This window comes from Phacochoerus africanus, chromosome 9 (genome assembly GCF_016906955.1).
Source record: "Phacochoerus africanus isolate WHEZ1 chromosome 9, ROS_Pafr_v1, whole genome shotgun sequence".
Classification (NCBI taxonomy): Eukaryota; Metazoa; Chordata; class Mammalia; order Artiodactyla; family Suidae; genus Phacochoerus; species Phacochoerus africanus.
Window position 1 is genome coordinate 13471896 of NC_062552.1, and position 15748 is coordinate 13487643.

At 42.7% G+C, this 15748-nt stretch overlaps 1 protein-coding gene and 1 pseudogene across 3 annotated transcripts in view; both read right to left on the bottom strand.

Annotated features, from left to right (window-relative positions):
* NUP153 (nucleoporin 153) overlaps positions 1-4707 on the bottom strand; it is a 66207-nt gene extending 61500 nt beyond the window's left edge. For 2 of the 3 annotated variants that reach the window (XM_047794602.1, XM_047794600.1), the window contains exon 1: positions 4575-4707. In XM_047794602.1, coding sequence (XP_047650558.1) covers positions 4575-4685 — 111 coding nt within the window. In that variant the 5' untranslated portion in view covers positions 4686-4707. Of the gene's footprint in view, positions 1-4155; positions 4457-4574 lie in introns of those variants that run through there. The other variant, XM_047794601.1, reaches the window with a different exon arrangement.
* Positions 4708-12848: 8141 nt separating this feature from the next.
* Positions 12849-13176, bottom strand: LOC125136323 (60S ribosomal protein L35a-like; annotated as a pseudogene).
* Between the last annotated feature and the right edge of the window lie 2572 nt (positions 13177-15748).

Sequence of the window (15748 nt, forward strand, 5' to 3'; positions counted from 1 at the left end):
TCGATTTATTTTCCCATATAATTAAATGACTGGCATTTCTATGAGGAAAACACATTAAAAATAAGTCAATAAGGGAGTTCCCATCGTGGCACAGTGGAAACGAGTCCTGACTAGGAACAATGAGGTTGTAGGTTTGATCCCTGGCCTTGCTCAGTGGGTTAAGGATTCAGCGTTGCCATGAGCTGTGGTGTAGGTCGGGAGATGTGGCTCGGATCTGGCATTGCTGTGGCTGTGGCGTAGGCCAGTAGCTACAGCTCTGATTTGACCACTAGCCTGGGAACCTTCATATGCCATGGGTGCGGCCCTAAAAAGACAGTAAGACAAAAATAATAAGTCTCTGAGAGGATAGTTTAAGGTATGGCCTCATCATTCAGGAAACAAGTCTTCAAATCCAATACAAGCCTGTAAAAGACTGAACTTGGGTACATAAAAAAACTACTCAGCAGCAGCAAAATTCAGAGACAAAAAAACATTTAAACCAAAGGGTTCTACTTAACCACAACAATTTCAAGTGAGCCCTTACTATATACACCAGCTGTTCTAAGTGTTTTACTTATATTAGGTCATTTAACCCTCACAAGAGAATTTCCAGAATTTCCAGATGAGTAAATTAAGCAGAGGAAACTTATCTTGTCAAGTCCTGGCAGAACAGTGATTCAAACCCAGATGCTCTAACTGTATTACAGCACATTTTTTTCCTATCAACTACTTCCACTGATAGTATTAATTAAACATCTAAGATAAAGCAAATTAAAAAGTCAAAACTACTTAATGACTTCTGTAATAAGTTAAGTATTCAGTCTTTAAATACCTCTCCTTTTCAAAAGTGAGAACACTCTTTAGCCATCAGATACTGAGCAGTACATTCTTAGATGGGGCAAAGCACCATTTAGAACCTACCAAAACAACAAAAAAACTACACTGTCATATAAATCAGGATTAGGCAAACCATGATCTGTAATCAAATTCAGGCCTCCACCTGTTTTTATACAGACCTTAAGAATGATTTTTACAGAGTTCCCATTGTGGCACAGGGGAAACGAATCCAACTAGTAACCATGAGATGGTGGGTTCCACCCCTGGCCTCACTCAGTGGGTTCAGCGTTGCCATGAGCTGTGGTGTAGGCCGGCAGATGTAGCTCCAATTCAACCCCTAGCCTGGGAACCTCCATATGCCTCCAGTACGGCCCTAAAAAGCAAAACAACAACAACAAAAAAAGAAGATTTTTTACTTTTTTTTTAAAGGATTATAAAAACACAACAGAGAATTCCTGTCATGGCTCAGCAGAAACAAACCCGACTAGTATCCATGAGTACGTGGATTCGATCCCTGGCCTCACTCAGTGAGTTAAGGATCCAGAGCTATCATGAGCTGTGGTGTGGGTTGAAGACGCAGCTTGGATCTGGCACTGCTGTGGTGTAGAGCAGCGACTACAGCGCGCCAATTCCACCCCTTGCCTGGAAACTTCCATATGCCTTGGGTGTGAAAAAACAAACAAACAAAACAGAACCTGCAGCAACAAAATCTAAGATATTTACTATCTGTCCCTTTACAGAAAGTTTGCAGACCCCTGATTTAAGCTACTGAATAAAGGGGTTTTCTTCCCCCCTTTTTTGATATAGCTAAATGCAGAAACTGACTTGTAAGACAAAATATAGGAAGAAAAAAATTAATCAATTCTCTCAGTTCCCAACCAGAGGAGAAAAACCTCTGAAGCATGCTCCCCAACTCCCACCAAAAAAGGGCAAAAATGAGTAATTCCCCTCTCACCAGGAGGTGGCAGTAGATTCCTGCAGAGGCAAGATTCTGATTTGCCCATGGGCTCAAGTGGTAGCTATTAAAAAAGCAGCATGACCTCTCCAAAGCTGACTTTCTGGGCCTGACAATCCGTACAAAAAGGAAATGAGAAAGGATACTGAACAGGTGGCAAGAACTAACCACATCTTCTGTAGCGACCTGTTCAAGCCCAAGCAAAAAAATGGTACCATTTCCTAAATGCACCTAGGACAGGAAAGGAGGCAAGTGGAAATGATGACTTATTCATTCAGTGCTGTTCTTCACTTTTGCTTCTAGAATTCTTAAGTTACTACCTTTCAGTTAGTTGAGTAAGACAATAGATTTTTACCTCCACAACTTCAAGAAAATGCCATTTTAAAGATCAGAAGTTAAAAGGAAAAAGTGTAAACTTGAAATATATCTCAGCTGAGCTAAACCAGAAGTCAAAACAGGAAATTACAAGTCAGTTGAACACATGCAAAAGTCGTACGTTCTGTGTGACTGGGCAAGCCAGTTGGCCTGAAAGGTGATGACAAATATCCATTAACTAACAGTGCCAGATCTCCCATTCTTATTCCAACCCTCTACTACACAACCAAAAACTTCATTTTTGCCCAGAAACCACTGGACACTTAATCAAATAACATTAGTATAAAACATGCCATGTCATGAAGCTCCTTGCTATTCATGATGACTCAGCAGCTGCTGCAAAACATAGAGGTGACAGCCCAGGAAAGCTGACAGCAAGCAGGTAGTCCATAATCCACAAAAGTTCCAGTAAGCACTAAAGAAAGTCTTGAAGATTTTAAAAATCGTTAAATTAAATAGAATATACTTTTGTATATTCCCAGATACTTTTCTTTGGTAGTATCTGCCAATACTAACACAATGTATCTGCAATGTTAATCAAGAAACCGCCAAACATCTTTAATCCCAATTCAAAACCTAAAAATGTTCTTTCTTTTTCAATCAGATGGCTCACGCAAATAGCTGAAAAGTATTTCAGAGAGGGCGACATGATAAATGATCAAGCTCTAAAACAAAACTGCACAGTCTGAAATCCTATCAGCTCTAAGACAATTTGGATCATAGGTGTTAAATGTTGTTAAGGCATCACCTTCCCCCAAGTCAGATTTTTCTCTAAGTACATTTAAAAATAAAGTGCAGTTATAGTTTTTGCTACCTGGAATATATGAGTTCTTCTCTACACTCTGCCCACATCATCCAGTGATCTGTATTTACAACATATCATTTTTTAATGTAGAAACTTTAAGGAGATGTAAGAAAGCACTGAAAGACATTTATTCCTCAGGAAAAACAGAAAGCATGTGTGTCTAAATTCCACTCTCCAAAAGGATTAGGTTAAATGGCCAGTCCTGTGACCTGAATTTTAATCTTAAATCTGTCTGCAAGTACCCCTGCTCCTCACAAAGAAATCTAAAAACCAACCACTCCTGGTATGTATCTGGGGGACAACTGGTGGTCGGAGCTAACAATAATGCCAAAGCTTATAACCATTAGTAGAAAGATACTTACTATTATAAACCAGTTTTTACTGTTAAGAAATTTTCCCCAAATCTTTATTTTTAAAATTCTGTTTTTTCATGATTCAATTTACCACCACTAAACATGTCAAAGTGCTCATATTCATCATCATCCACAACACAGCAATCTAGGAAGTCTGCCTTCAACAGGACGCAACAAGTTTTCAGACCCTTTTGCCATACTTTAGTTTTTTTACAGGTTTAAGACATATACTTCCCACCGAGAAATTTTAAAGGGCCTTTTATTAGAATATTTAACATTTTCCTACTCAATCCCCATAACAAACAATTAACATCTAAAAAGCAGAATTTTCTCAGACTCTAACGTCTCAGTTACAATTAGACTAAACCCCTGTTCATAATTTCGAGCGCCCACGAGTACACAAGGTGACTAAATTATAACACCACCAATATTCCTAGATTAAAAAGTACCTGAACTTTCTAAAGTACGTCCCATAATATTAAAATATTTTGTGCATGAGATGAGAACTGGAGTTCCGGTCAACTGTGCGCAATGGCCAATTCTAGCCTCCAAAATAAAAAGGGGAGGGGTGGACATAAGTGGGGAGGGAAGAGTCTTGCGACGGAAAAAAGACGTAAGTGCGGAGAGGGACTTTCAAAATGCCCCGGTGCCACTAACTATAACCCGGTTAAGAAAACAAAAATCTAAGTCAACGCTCTCCGATCGGGAGGCACCCGGGAAGGGGAGATGGAGAATTAACTAATAGGTTGAGAGTAACTTCTTCCACTTGCCGTTTAACAGCGCCCCCCACCACCACCAACCCCCGGGGGCCCCAGAGGCCGATTCCCCAGGGCAGCCCCCTCCCCACTCACGCTGAAACGCGGGAGACTAGAAAATATCAAACGTAGGGGCCTCCAGCCACATCTTTTCCTTTCTCCCATCGAGAAGACGTGAGTAACACCCTCACACCCCCAATCCCCGCCAAAAACGAAAGAATCCTAGGCCCGTCGTGGCCTAGGATTTCTGTTCCCGCCCTGCGCCGGTCGGGGGAAAGCCCCAGGCTAAGAGGGCTGGGGAGAGGCGGCCCGAACCACACGTGTGCGCCGCAAGATTGGCCTGTCTCAGCCCACTTCCCGTCGCCACCCCAGCAGCCCGAGCTCCCGCCGCCCTGCTCGGGCCTCCTCTCAGGCCCTCCCGTCCGCTCCACGTGGGGCCCCGGACCCCTCACGCCCGTTCCCTCCCCACCCCAGTGCCCGACTCGCTAGGCCCCCGAGGCGCCGGGGTCCCGTACCTGGTGCTGTTGTCGCCCCTGCTGGTAAGGCTTAATTGGCCCCTGGTGGCAACGCCGCGTCCGGATCTTGCCGCCACCGCCCCCTCCTAAGCCTCCGGCTCCCGAGGCCATGGCGGAGCCTCCGCGGCTTCCCCCTGAGGAGCGGGTTAGGGGGCGGGAGAGGCAGAGGCGGCCTTGAGGCCCCCCCCGCCCGGCCCCAGCCCAAAAGTCCGTCCGCGCTGCCCACACAGCGGGTCACAGGCACACCAGGAACCGCGGGTCTGCGAGCAGGAGCCGAGAGAGAATGCGCGCTGGCGGCAGCGAAGGGGGTGGCGGCGACACAGGCCGAGGACCTGGCTCCCGTCCGGCAGCCTCCAGCGGACCCCCGCCTCTGTGTATGTCACCGTCTCTATGGATATTCTCCGCGAGGACAACACAAGAGAATCCAAGCGCTGCTTAGGCCTAACGCGACCGCCGGCTGACGGGGATTCTTCTTCCGTCGCCCTAGCCGTAGCTGCCGCAGTTGAAGCCGCCGGCGCCGCCCGCCTACCCCTCCCCTTTGCGCACAGCGCCCGCCCCGCCGTCGTCGTCGTCGTCCCTGCAATCGCTGCTGTTGCGTCTATTACCGCTGCTAAGGCCGCCGCTGCGGTCGCGAGCCAGGACGCCGTCACTAGTCAGCGCGCGACGAGTTTGCATCATCACGATGTGACCAAGTGATAGGCGGGGAGGTGGGAAGGGCTAGTTGAGCCCGCGCTCTCAGCCGCGCGGGCCGCTGGGAAACGTAGTTCAACGGAAGGAGGCGCGTGCTCAGAACGGAGGACGCGGAAGGAGAACGGCGGTTCCCTGCAGAGGCACAAAGCCAGGGGTTCCGTTCCTTTTAACTGCTCTTGATTCTAAACTTTGAAAGAGGCATTTAACACAAACGGTAACCTCCTTCCCACTTTCCTTCTCTGGAATGGTAAAGCGGGAAGAAAGTAAGCAGATAGTAAAATCACAGAGAGAAGCTAACAATATCTTATAAAAAGAAAAAAACTGGTTGAAAAGACAGTGTCCATGATCTTTAAGCCTAAAACAGAATTAGCAAATATATACAGTTTCATTAATGTTCCGTTACAATAAGGGCTTTGTTGTCAAACACACAAGTGCTGTCTGGCTCCACCACTTAAGTTTGACCTTGAAGTCAAAACCTTCCGCCCCTATAAAATGGGAACTTTAAAATCCACCTTATACAGCTGTTGTGATCATCTACGCGGAGCACTTAGTGTATTTCCTGGCATGCAAGAGATGCAATAAATGGTTACGGTGATGACCTACAGCAGTCAAGCTCACGTTAGAGGTAAGCGGTATATTACCAGTAATAAAAGTATACATATATTTGCTCCAAATAGAAGGCATTATATTTAGCAAAGTGAAAAGTGAGTTAGGCTCAAAGACTTAATCCACAAAGTATAGCGATTTTTAAAAATTGACCGTTAGAAAGATCTGGGTGATCACGTGTGCCAGCCCTCATTCAACGGACAAGACGGAGTTCCGGAGAATTCAGTTGACATATTGGAGGACACTGAACTGGGCAGTCAAAGCCAGGACTATAACCCAACTTTTCTGTAGGAGTTGAAACAAGTAACCAAGTGATTAGAAAGAAAATCTACTTCTGTGAAAACACATGGGCTTAATGTTCCATTTGAGACAATTGATTTTAAAGCTTATAAATAGCTTTGGATTCAAATAAACTTAATTTTAAATCTATCACTTACTAGCTGTGTAGCCTTGGGTAAGTTACTGATCCTCTTTCTACGCTTCAGTTTCCTCATCTGCAAATAGAATGAATATTAACCTCAACAAGTTGGTGGTTCTGGTGAAAGGATTAATATACATAATTCATAATAACTGCTTAGACAGAAAGCATCTAATATCATCCAGTTATCTGATACAAATAATTAACCTCAAGACTTTTATACCATCTCTACCACCAAATTGCATGATTCCAATCGCTATATAAATCATATAAGTCAAAAGGTGAAGCCAAACTTAAGCAGTACCTTAGAATTTGCAGCATCTTCCAGCACCTAAGAAACCATGCCATATCAGGCATAGGCTGACAGAACAAATGGCATCTCTGACCTTATCACCACCAAGACTATAAAAAGTTCCCAAATATGATGGACAAAATTAATCTACTTCCTTTTGTGCTTCCATTTTATACCTTCATGCCCCAACTCCACCACTAACTTCTCACTAGACTCTCCAGGTACAAAAGCTCTTTCCTCAGAGGCACTTCATCCTTTAATACAATTGTTTGTCTTTTGCAATTCTTAGCTAGGTATGTGACAAGCAAAGTAGTCATTCCTAAAAAGCTTTAATACCCAGGAAAGATCTGTACCTGAATCTTTACTTGCATGACGTAAATAGAAGATTGAACTGTAGCCGCATCCCATTTGCCCCTTTCACCCTACTAAACTCAGAATCCAGCACAGGAGTGTGAATGGGGACTCAAAAATCATTCCTTTCTTGGAGGCTGTTCTTTGGTGTTTGGGACAGCATTCATAGCGCTGCTCTGAAAGGAAAGGACATGCAATAGAGCTGGGCCATGTAGTTCCCATTGTGGCTCAGCCGATTATGATTCCAAATAGTATCCATGAGGATGTGGGTTCGATCCCTGGTCTTACTCAGCAGATTAAGGATCTGGCATTCCTGTGAGCTGTGATGTAGGTTGCAGATGCAGCTTGGATCCCTCATTGCTGTGGCTGTGGTATAGGCTGGCAGCTGCAGCTCCAATTCAACCCCTAGCCTGGAAACTTCTATATGCAGCACCTGTGGCAGTAAAAAGCAAGGGGGGGGGGAGAAAAAAAAAAAGAGCTTGGCCATACTCAGCAAGACTTCCGAATAGAATTGATAGGATTCAGGGAGATAAGGAAAAAAATCCACATCTTCCTTTAGCCTTGATCTCAATTGTTTATGTTATAATTATTTCTTTAAAGGCAAACAATATACGAGGGAATAATTACACAGTAGTCCCACACTGATGTGACTGAGTTATTAGCAACTTTACCAAACTTGACAGCAGAGAAAGAACAAATCTGCCTTCAAAACTTCCCACTGCCTAATTTTACCCTGAAATTGTATCAACCTCACTACACGATGAAGTAGCTTCTTGAACATAATTTAACATTCTAAAATAGCATTGTTTTTGCACTGAAATTCAGTTGGAGTTACAAATCACCAAATCTACAATTCCTCCTGTATTTTTGGTACAGAATTCAGTGTTCAGTTAAGGAATCACTAGTGGTAGAATGGGTTATAATAAATTATTCTGATTATAAAACTGCCCACATTCAAACATATAAATAATTATTGAATATTTCCTAAGAGATACTCTGTATAAATTGGAAAATAATCAAATAGCATAGAACCATAATAGGGATTCTTGAAATCCTTCCAGCCATGTTAGGGACAATATGATGACATGATGATAACTTACTATAGTTAGTTTTTGAGGGGTGATAATAATTATTATTACCTAATACTTATAATTAAGCCATTTCTATAAATGATGAAATTCCTACAAAGCCAATGATATTCTGTAGTTCACAGAATTGGAAGCTATCACTTAAAATTCTCCTATTGTAAAGTAGCTATCTTTAGTCATCCTTTATTCATAACTTCTATTCCCATCAATCTTAAGGTCTAGACAAAAATGAAATGGCTCTGGAGTTCCCATCGTGGGGCAGTGGTTAACGAATCCGACTAGGAACCATGAGGTTGCAGGCTCAATCCTTGGCCTTGCTCAGTGGGTTAAGGATCCAGCGTTGCAGTGAACTGTGGTGTAGGTCGCAGACGCGGCTCGGATCTGGTGTTGCCAGTGGCTACAGCTCCCATTTGACCCCTAGCCTGGGAACCTCCGTATGCCACTGGAGTGGCCCAAAAAATGGCGAAAAGACAAAAAAAAAAAAAAAAAGAATGGCTCTGAGAAGTGATCTTGTGTTTTGGGTTGTTTCACTGGGTACAACTGAACTGAACCTAATTTCTCCCCTACTAGGTTTTAAACCTCAAGATTTTTTTCCTCACTGCTATAATCTGAACATAGAACAGTTTTGTCACATAGCAGTAGCTCTACATGTATCACAGGTCATTTGCCCAACATTCAATTGCTATCAGTGCCATCTGTTTCCATTTTATTGTAATAGGTAATACGATGATAAAGCTAATACAGTGATACAGTTAAACTACGTTATATAAACTTTTCTAGCTTGCATATATTCATTTTCCATATTGCATAACAATTGCTATTTCTCAGATTTATTTATTCATGATAAATTATTCATGAGCATTAGTAACAAATCCCTATGAAAATGTAGGAGTTTCTATCCTTTTACATTTGCCATCACTACCATTTTTGTTACCAACTTAGGAACCTGCCTACCGCTTAAACATTTGGGGGGAAAAAGATGTTTTTCCAGTTCAGTGGAGAACTCCATACTTTAGAAATCTCTTAGAGTTACTGTCATGGCTCAGGGGAAAAGAATCTGACTAGTATCCATGAGGACACTGGTTCGATCCCTGGTCTCACTCAGTGGGTTGAGGATCTGGCGTTGCCATGAGCTGTGGTGTAGGTCACAGAGGTGACTTGGATCCCATGTTGCTGTAGGCTGTGGTGTAGACTAGCAGCTACAGCTCCAATTTGACCCCCAGCCTGAGAACCTCCATATGCTGTGGGTGTGGCCCTAAAAAGATAAAGAAAAGAAAGAAAGAAAGAAAGAAATCTCTCTTTCTCTGATGGCCTTCATATTGACTGAAATGTTTAGATCCTGGTTCTGTCTTACTGCATAGTGAGAATGGACAGTTGTCAACTATATTATCGTACATATGATCGCCATTGGAAGGACTAAACTCAAATAGCTGGTTTAGGATCACTGGGAATTCCAGGACTCCCATCCTGGCATGGGGATATGAGGGGATGTTTAGAGATGGAGTGAAGAGTACATCCGCAGAGGCACTTGAGTGGAAAGGGTATCATACATCAGACTCCAAATCGCAGAGAGAAGCCATGTTCACAAAATCAACGGAATTCAACGTATTTGCTTCTATGAAGGATAAGGGGGGGAAAAGTAACAGCTATTCACATTCAGATCAAGTGACACAAAACAAAGAAGGGCAGGAATTCCTTCTTGATAAGTTGAAAACAAAAATTAGACCAACTTCGCTTTTCTTCAATTTGGATCCATTTTTTTTTTTTAAGCCAGAAAAGATGGTGTATTGGGAGAGAGCTTAATGAATGAAAAGCCTGTTATTACCAGGGTCTCTCTTCCCCAAGAAACTTCTTTATTTTTCCCCCTATAGTATGGTATCCATCTGCCAGTTAAAAATTAGCAAATAGGAGTTCCCGTCGTGGCGCAGTGGTTAACGAATCCGACTAGGAACCATGAGGTTGCGGGTTCGGTCCCTGGCCTCGCTCAGTGGGTTAACGATCCGGCGTTGCCATGAGCTGTGGTGTAGGTCGAAGACGTGGCTCGGATCCCGTGTTGCTGTGGCTCTGGCGTAGGCCGGTGGCTACAGCTCCGATTCAACCCCTAGCCTGGGAACCTCCATATGCCGCGGGAGCGGCCCAAGAAATAGCAACAACAGCAACAACAACAAAAAGACAAAAGACAAAAGACAAAAAAAAAAAAAATTAGCAAATAGAGAAAATGCAGACCTTGAAGAGCTAATACCCACCAGTTACAAATGAAATACAGTTTAGCCAAAGTCCAATGTGGATTGAAAAACAAACTTTCTCTCTTCTTCAAAAGGTAAGAAAATTCCAGCCAAAGGAGTATTTAGAGATGACAGTTACAAGAAGTTAGAAAGGTATGTATTTATTTTACCCTACCTACACAAAATGAGGTACATACACAAAGTGAGGTATCTGCTTTGAGATGTGTTGAAGCAAATTATTTTATTGAGACTAGTTCTAGATAGATCTCCACTATCGTCCACAGACATTTCTATGTGCTAATTATTACCAAGACTCTCATCAGATAGAAAAATGGGTTAAACCAGTGGGTTTTTGTTTTTTTTTAAATGAATTATAGGTGTTCCCGTCATGGCTCAGTGGTTAACGAACCTGACTAGCATCCATGAGGATGCAGGTTCAATCCCGGGTCTCAGTCAGTGGGTTGAGGATCTGGTGTTGCCGTGAATTGTGGTGTAGGTTGCAGACATGGCTTGGATCCCACGTTGCTGTGGCTGTGGTGTAGGCCGGTGGCTACAGCTTCCATTGGACCCCTGGCCTGGGAACCTCCATATGCCGCAGGTGCTGCCCTAGGAAAGACAAAAAATAAAATAAAATAAAAAATGAATTATATTATAATGATTACAATGAACTTAAATCTCAGCTGGAAAGTGGGGTTGGGATTCTAGAAAAGTATTGGGTTTTTTGGTCTGTTTGTATTTTAGGAGAAGAGGCCACAGCATTGGGACGATATTTAAAGATGTACATCATTATACTCTCATTAATTCACTGTGTTCTCTGTCATTTGGGAATAAAATAATACTTAAGACTAAATGAATTAACTAGTGTAATCAAATTTTAACTATATGTGTCATTTAATTCCAACATGCCAAATAAGATTTTTCTTCTTTCTGACTGGCTATGTCATTGTACATTAAGGTTGAAGGCACATTTTAAATTCATCAATTCTAAATGGAAATTCAGTTTTACTGAATGAAATCATAACCAAATCCATGACGACTAGTCCTATCCTAATATTTAGGACAGTTCATGAATCAACGAAGGTTAAACACATTTTGGCAGATAGGCCAGATGTAAACTAGGATAACCACAACTGAGATCAAGGCGAAAGGAAGATATAAACATAATCAAAACATCAAAAAAAAGCACTGATCAGGAAGTTCCCGTCATGGCGCAGTGGTTAACAAATCTGACTAGGAACCATAAGGTTGCAGGTTCGATCCCTGGCCTTGCTCGGTGGGTTAAGGATCCGGTGTTGCCGTGAGCTGTGGTATAGGTCTCAGACGCGGCTCACATCCTGCGTTGCTGTGGCTCTGGTGTAGGCCAGTGGCTACAGCTCCGATTCGACCCCTAGCCTGGGAACCTCCGCATGCCTCGGGAGCGGCCCTAGAAAAGGCAAAACACACACACACACACACACACACACAAAACTAACACTGAGAACTTCCTATGTGTTGATTTCTAATCTGATCATTTAGTATATATGTCAGTGTGCAAAACATTAAATCAACCTCTGTCCAAATAGTACCCTATACTTCATCATTTTATTGAATTCTCTTAAAGTTTACTGCATTATGCTCTGTCAACTACGAGCACGTAACACGAATACTTCACGCTCAAAGTCTACATTCTAAACGCTGAACACCTGCTACTGCATTCTTCTCATACAATACATCTATTGGCTTAGTTTAGTTTTTTAAATATAATTTGTCAGGTACATTAGAAAATTGGACCTATCATTAAGGTGGCCATCTATGTAAAATTATAGCATTTGCAAAATTGAGTATGCTCATACTGAGATCAAGCTTTTTATATTTTTTAAAAGCATTTGTAGAGAATGTATCAGATCCTAACTGACCAAGACTCCTTTTCAGGAGCATTCTACCAGTTAATAAGTAAAACAGCCTTATTGTAGCTATTACCCTACCACCACCAGAAAGGCACAACCTACCTAGTTTATTGTGGTGTCTCTTGGTTCATTGCGATTCAGGGGCTAGCAGCACCAGTATGGTGAGCTTGTTAGAATGAAAGATCATCCCAGGCCTACTTAATCAGAATCTGTATTTTAACAAGGTCTCCCGGTGACTTGTATGCACATGACATCTGAGAAGCACTCTTTTAAAAAATTATGCAGGAGTTCCCGTCGTGGCACAGCAGAGATGAATCTGATGAGGAACCATGAGGTTGTGGGTTCGATCCCTGGCCTTGCTCAGGGAATTAAGGATCTGGCATTGCCGTGAGCTGTGGTGGAGGTTGCAGACATGGCTCGGATCCTACATTGCTGTGGCTGTAGCGTAGGCTGGCAGCTGTAGCTCTGATTTGACCTCTAGCTTGGGAACCTCCATATGCCTCAGATGTGACCCTAAAAAGCAAAGAAAAAAAAATTATCAGTGCTGCAGAGTCCATAAAGCACATCTGAAATGTTAATAGCCTGAAAGGAAACATTAGTTATAAAATATAAAGCTTAGATATTTAACGAGCACTTTGCTAATTTCAAAGTATTCTTCTTTTTTTTTTTTTTTAACAATGGAACAAATCCACTTTTACTTATTTACTTTTCAATAAGTTTAAATCCTTGAAGGGTACAGCATCACATGATTTCTGTTGGCCTGAGCAGGAAGGTTGCTTCGGAATTTGGCACGAACCATGCCACTGTTGCCATGAGCATGAGTTACCCTTCCCCAGATTACTCTGGTTTTGTTAGGTTTTCCACCAGGAGTCACTGTGTTATTCTTTGCTTTGTACACGTAAGCGCATCTCTTGCCTACGTAAAATTCAGTTTGATCTCAGGCATAAACACCTTCAATTTTAAGAAGAGCTGTGTGCTCCCTCTGGTTCCAGAGACCCCACTTATAACCAGCAAAAAATGGCCTTGGAACACAATCTTCCCACCATATTTGTTGTTTTAGAATCCTGTGCCCAGCAGGCCTCCACGGGCTCCAAGGTGGCTGCAAGAAAGCCCAACTATCCTTCTTAATTTGTACAAAATTTCTTTTAGAATTAATTCATGAGAAGTAAAAGACATGGATGTAGAGTGAACCATCTCATAATCCAGGAAGCGATGAGCAGAAATTCTGAAAAGAAATATCAGACTTCTTCCTTAGAATTGCTGTGGCTTTTCTCTTTACAAAACACTCAGAAAACCATGTTTAAGGTAAGAACTCTAAGAGAGAATATTCTTGGTACTGGGTTAGCCTCTAACATCTAAAGTGCTGGATAAGGAGTCAGGCAACCTGGAGTAAAAGCTATAGACTGCACTTCCCTAAACTGTAAGGACAGGAATGATAATTGTTTTCTACTTGACAAATCACAAAAGCAATTAAATAGATTACCTCCTATTAGTCTGATCTCTCTCTTTTTTCTTTTTAGGGCCACACCAGTGGTATATGGAAGGTCCCAGGCTAGGAGGTGAATTGGAGCCACAGCTATGAGCCCACACCACAGCCACAGCAACTCAGGATCTGGGATCCGAGCCATGTCTGCAACCCACACCACAGCTCACGGCAACACTGGATCCTTAACCCACTGAGCGAGATCAGGGATCGAACCCTCATCCTCCTGGATATGCTAATCAGATTCTTAACCAGCTGAGCCACCACGAGAACTCTATAGCCTGATCTCGTAATAGGTGCCAAGAAGTCAAGGCAATATTCAGATTTCCTCATTCATTATATTCAGAATTTCCTCCAAAAACTATTTCTGCAAAAAAAATTAAAAAACAGATCTTTAAAGATTCCTTCCCTGAAGTTGTTCATTAAAGGTACTCTTTTCATAACACACCTACAGCTCCTAAGTCTTACAACAGGGAAGGCCTAAAAAGTTGTGCAACACAAGAAATGAGATTTTTTTTTTTTTTGGTCTTTTTGTCTTTTTCTTGAGCCACTCCTGCGGCATATGGAGATTCCCAGGCTAGGGGTCGAATCAGAGCTGTAGCCACCAGCCTACTGCCAGAGCCACAGCAATGCAGGATCCGAGCCGCGTCTGCAACCTACACCACAGCTCACGGCAACGCCAGATCCCTAACCCACTGTGCAAGGCCAGGGATCGAACCTGCAACCTCATGGTTCCTGGTCGGATTCGCCAGCCACTGAGCCACGACGGGAACTCGGAGAAATCTTTTTAAAAGGCTCACACACATCTCCCGTCCTACAGGCCAAAGAAAACACATCTGTTCAAACGAACACTTACACCTCAAGACATCAAGGTAGTGAGTTAACCAAAGTCTCTGTAAAGAGCAGACTTAGAAATTCCTATTCAATAATCTCCAACCAACAATTTAAGCAAGAGTTGAGGAAACCAGCAGTTTACAGAGCATGTAGATTTGTTTCCCTCTTATTTAACATTGGGTGCATTTCACCTTTACCACGAAATCAACAGAAATGAAATTAAACATTTAAAAACTGTCATTAGGTTCTTTTTTCAAAGGAAGCTAGGCTATTACTAGAAATGAAATTGTGAATTTAGCTCCCTCTTACTGTCTGTTATCACAGAGAGCAGCACTGTTTTAACAGAGCAACTAAGCAAACCTAGTCGTTAGGTAACAACAGGATTTTAAGCCAGCACCTATAACCCGTGGCCTGTGTCTTCAAGCTATCTCACCTTGTTTGGGTCCATTATAAGGCCAACAGGATATCGTGAGCCACCAAAAACATTGTTCTTCAAAAACAAATAAGCAAAAAGAATTCTTCTAATATTCTCCAAGGCACATCTGAGTGAAGTTCTATTGTTGTACACGCAATATTAAATAGGCAGCGTTGCCAGGCAAACAAAATCAGCTCTGCAGACATAAAGAAAGCCTGTGAGAGAGACCACCTCCGGTTAGAGAAAGCCACCTCTGCCCGTGAAGGCTTAGATCTAGAATTAAAACATCAAAGCACACCAGAGGTCTCTGCAGAGGCCCCAACGAAGCAACGCACAGCCTCTACCAGCCACAGTTAAATCCCAGCCACAATTGAGATGCTTTAAATTAGTAATAGTTAAACCAGCTCCATTTCACTTGCGTGGTCATAAAATCCTGCCCTGTCTGTGAGTCAGCAGTAACTCCTCAGTACTTTCTAGGAGAAGCACCTGCTTTTAGGCCTATCTCTTGCAGCTGAAGTGCTAAGATCAATGAATGATTTTAATTTCCTGCTAATGCTGGAGTATAATGCCTTGTCTCTCCTAGACCAGACAGTGGCCAACTGCCGGGTGATGGGACATAAAGCTACAAAAGGCCACTAGGAGTGGACAACTGGGAAGGAAAAGCCATTTTTCTGTTTTCACTGTCAGCCTTTGTGGCCCTGCCTCTCCCTTAACCCTGCATCATCTGGGCCCACGCTTCTCGGCTAGGCTTCCTTTGATAACAGTCTCTTCCTTTGCTCAAGGTTTGGTTTGAGTTTACAAACCAAAGGGGGCTGACTCTTGCCATTCATTCGCTCCATCACTCACTTTAGAACAGGATCTTTTGAAAAGCCTAAAAGACTGAGAT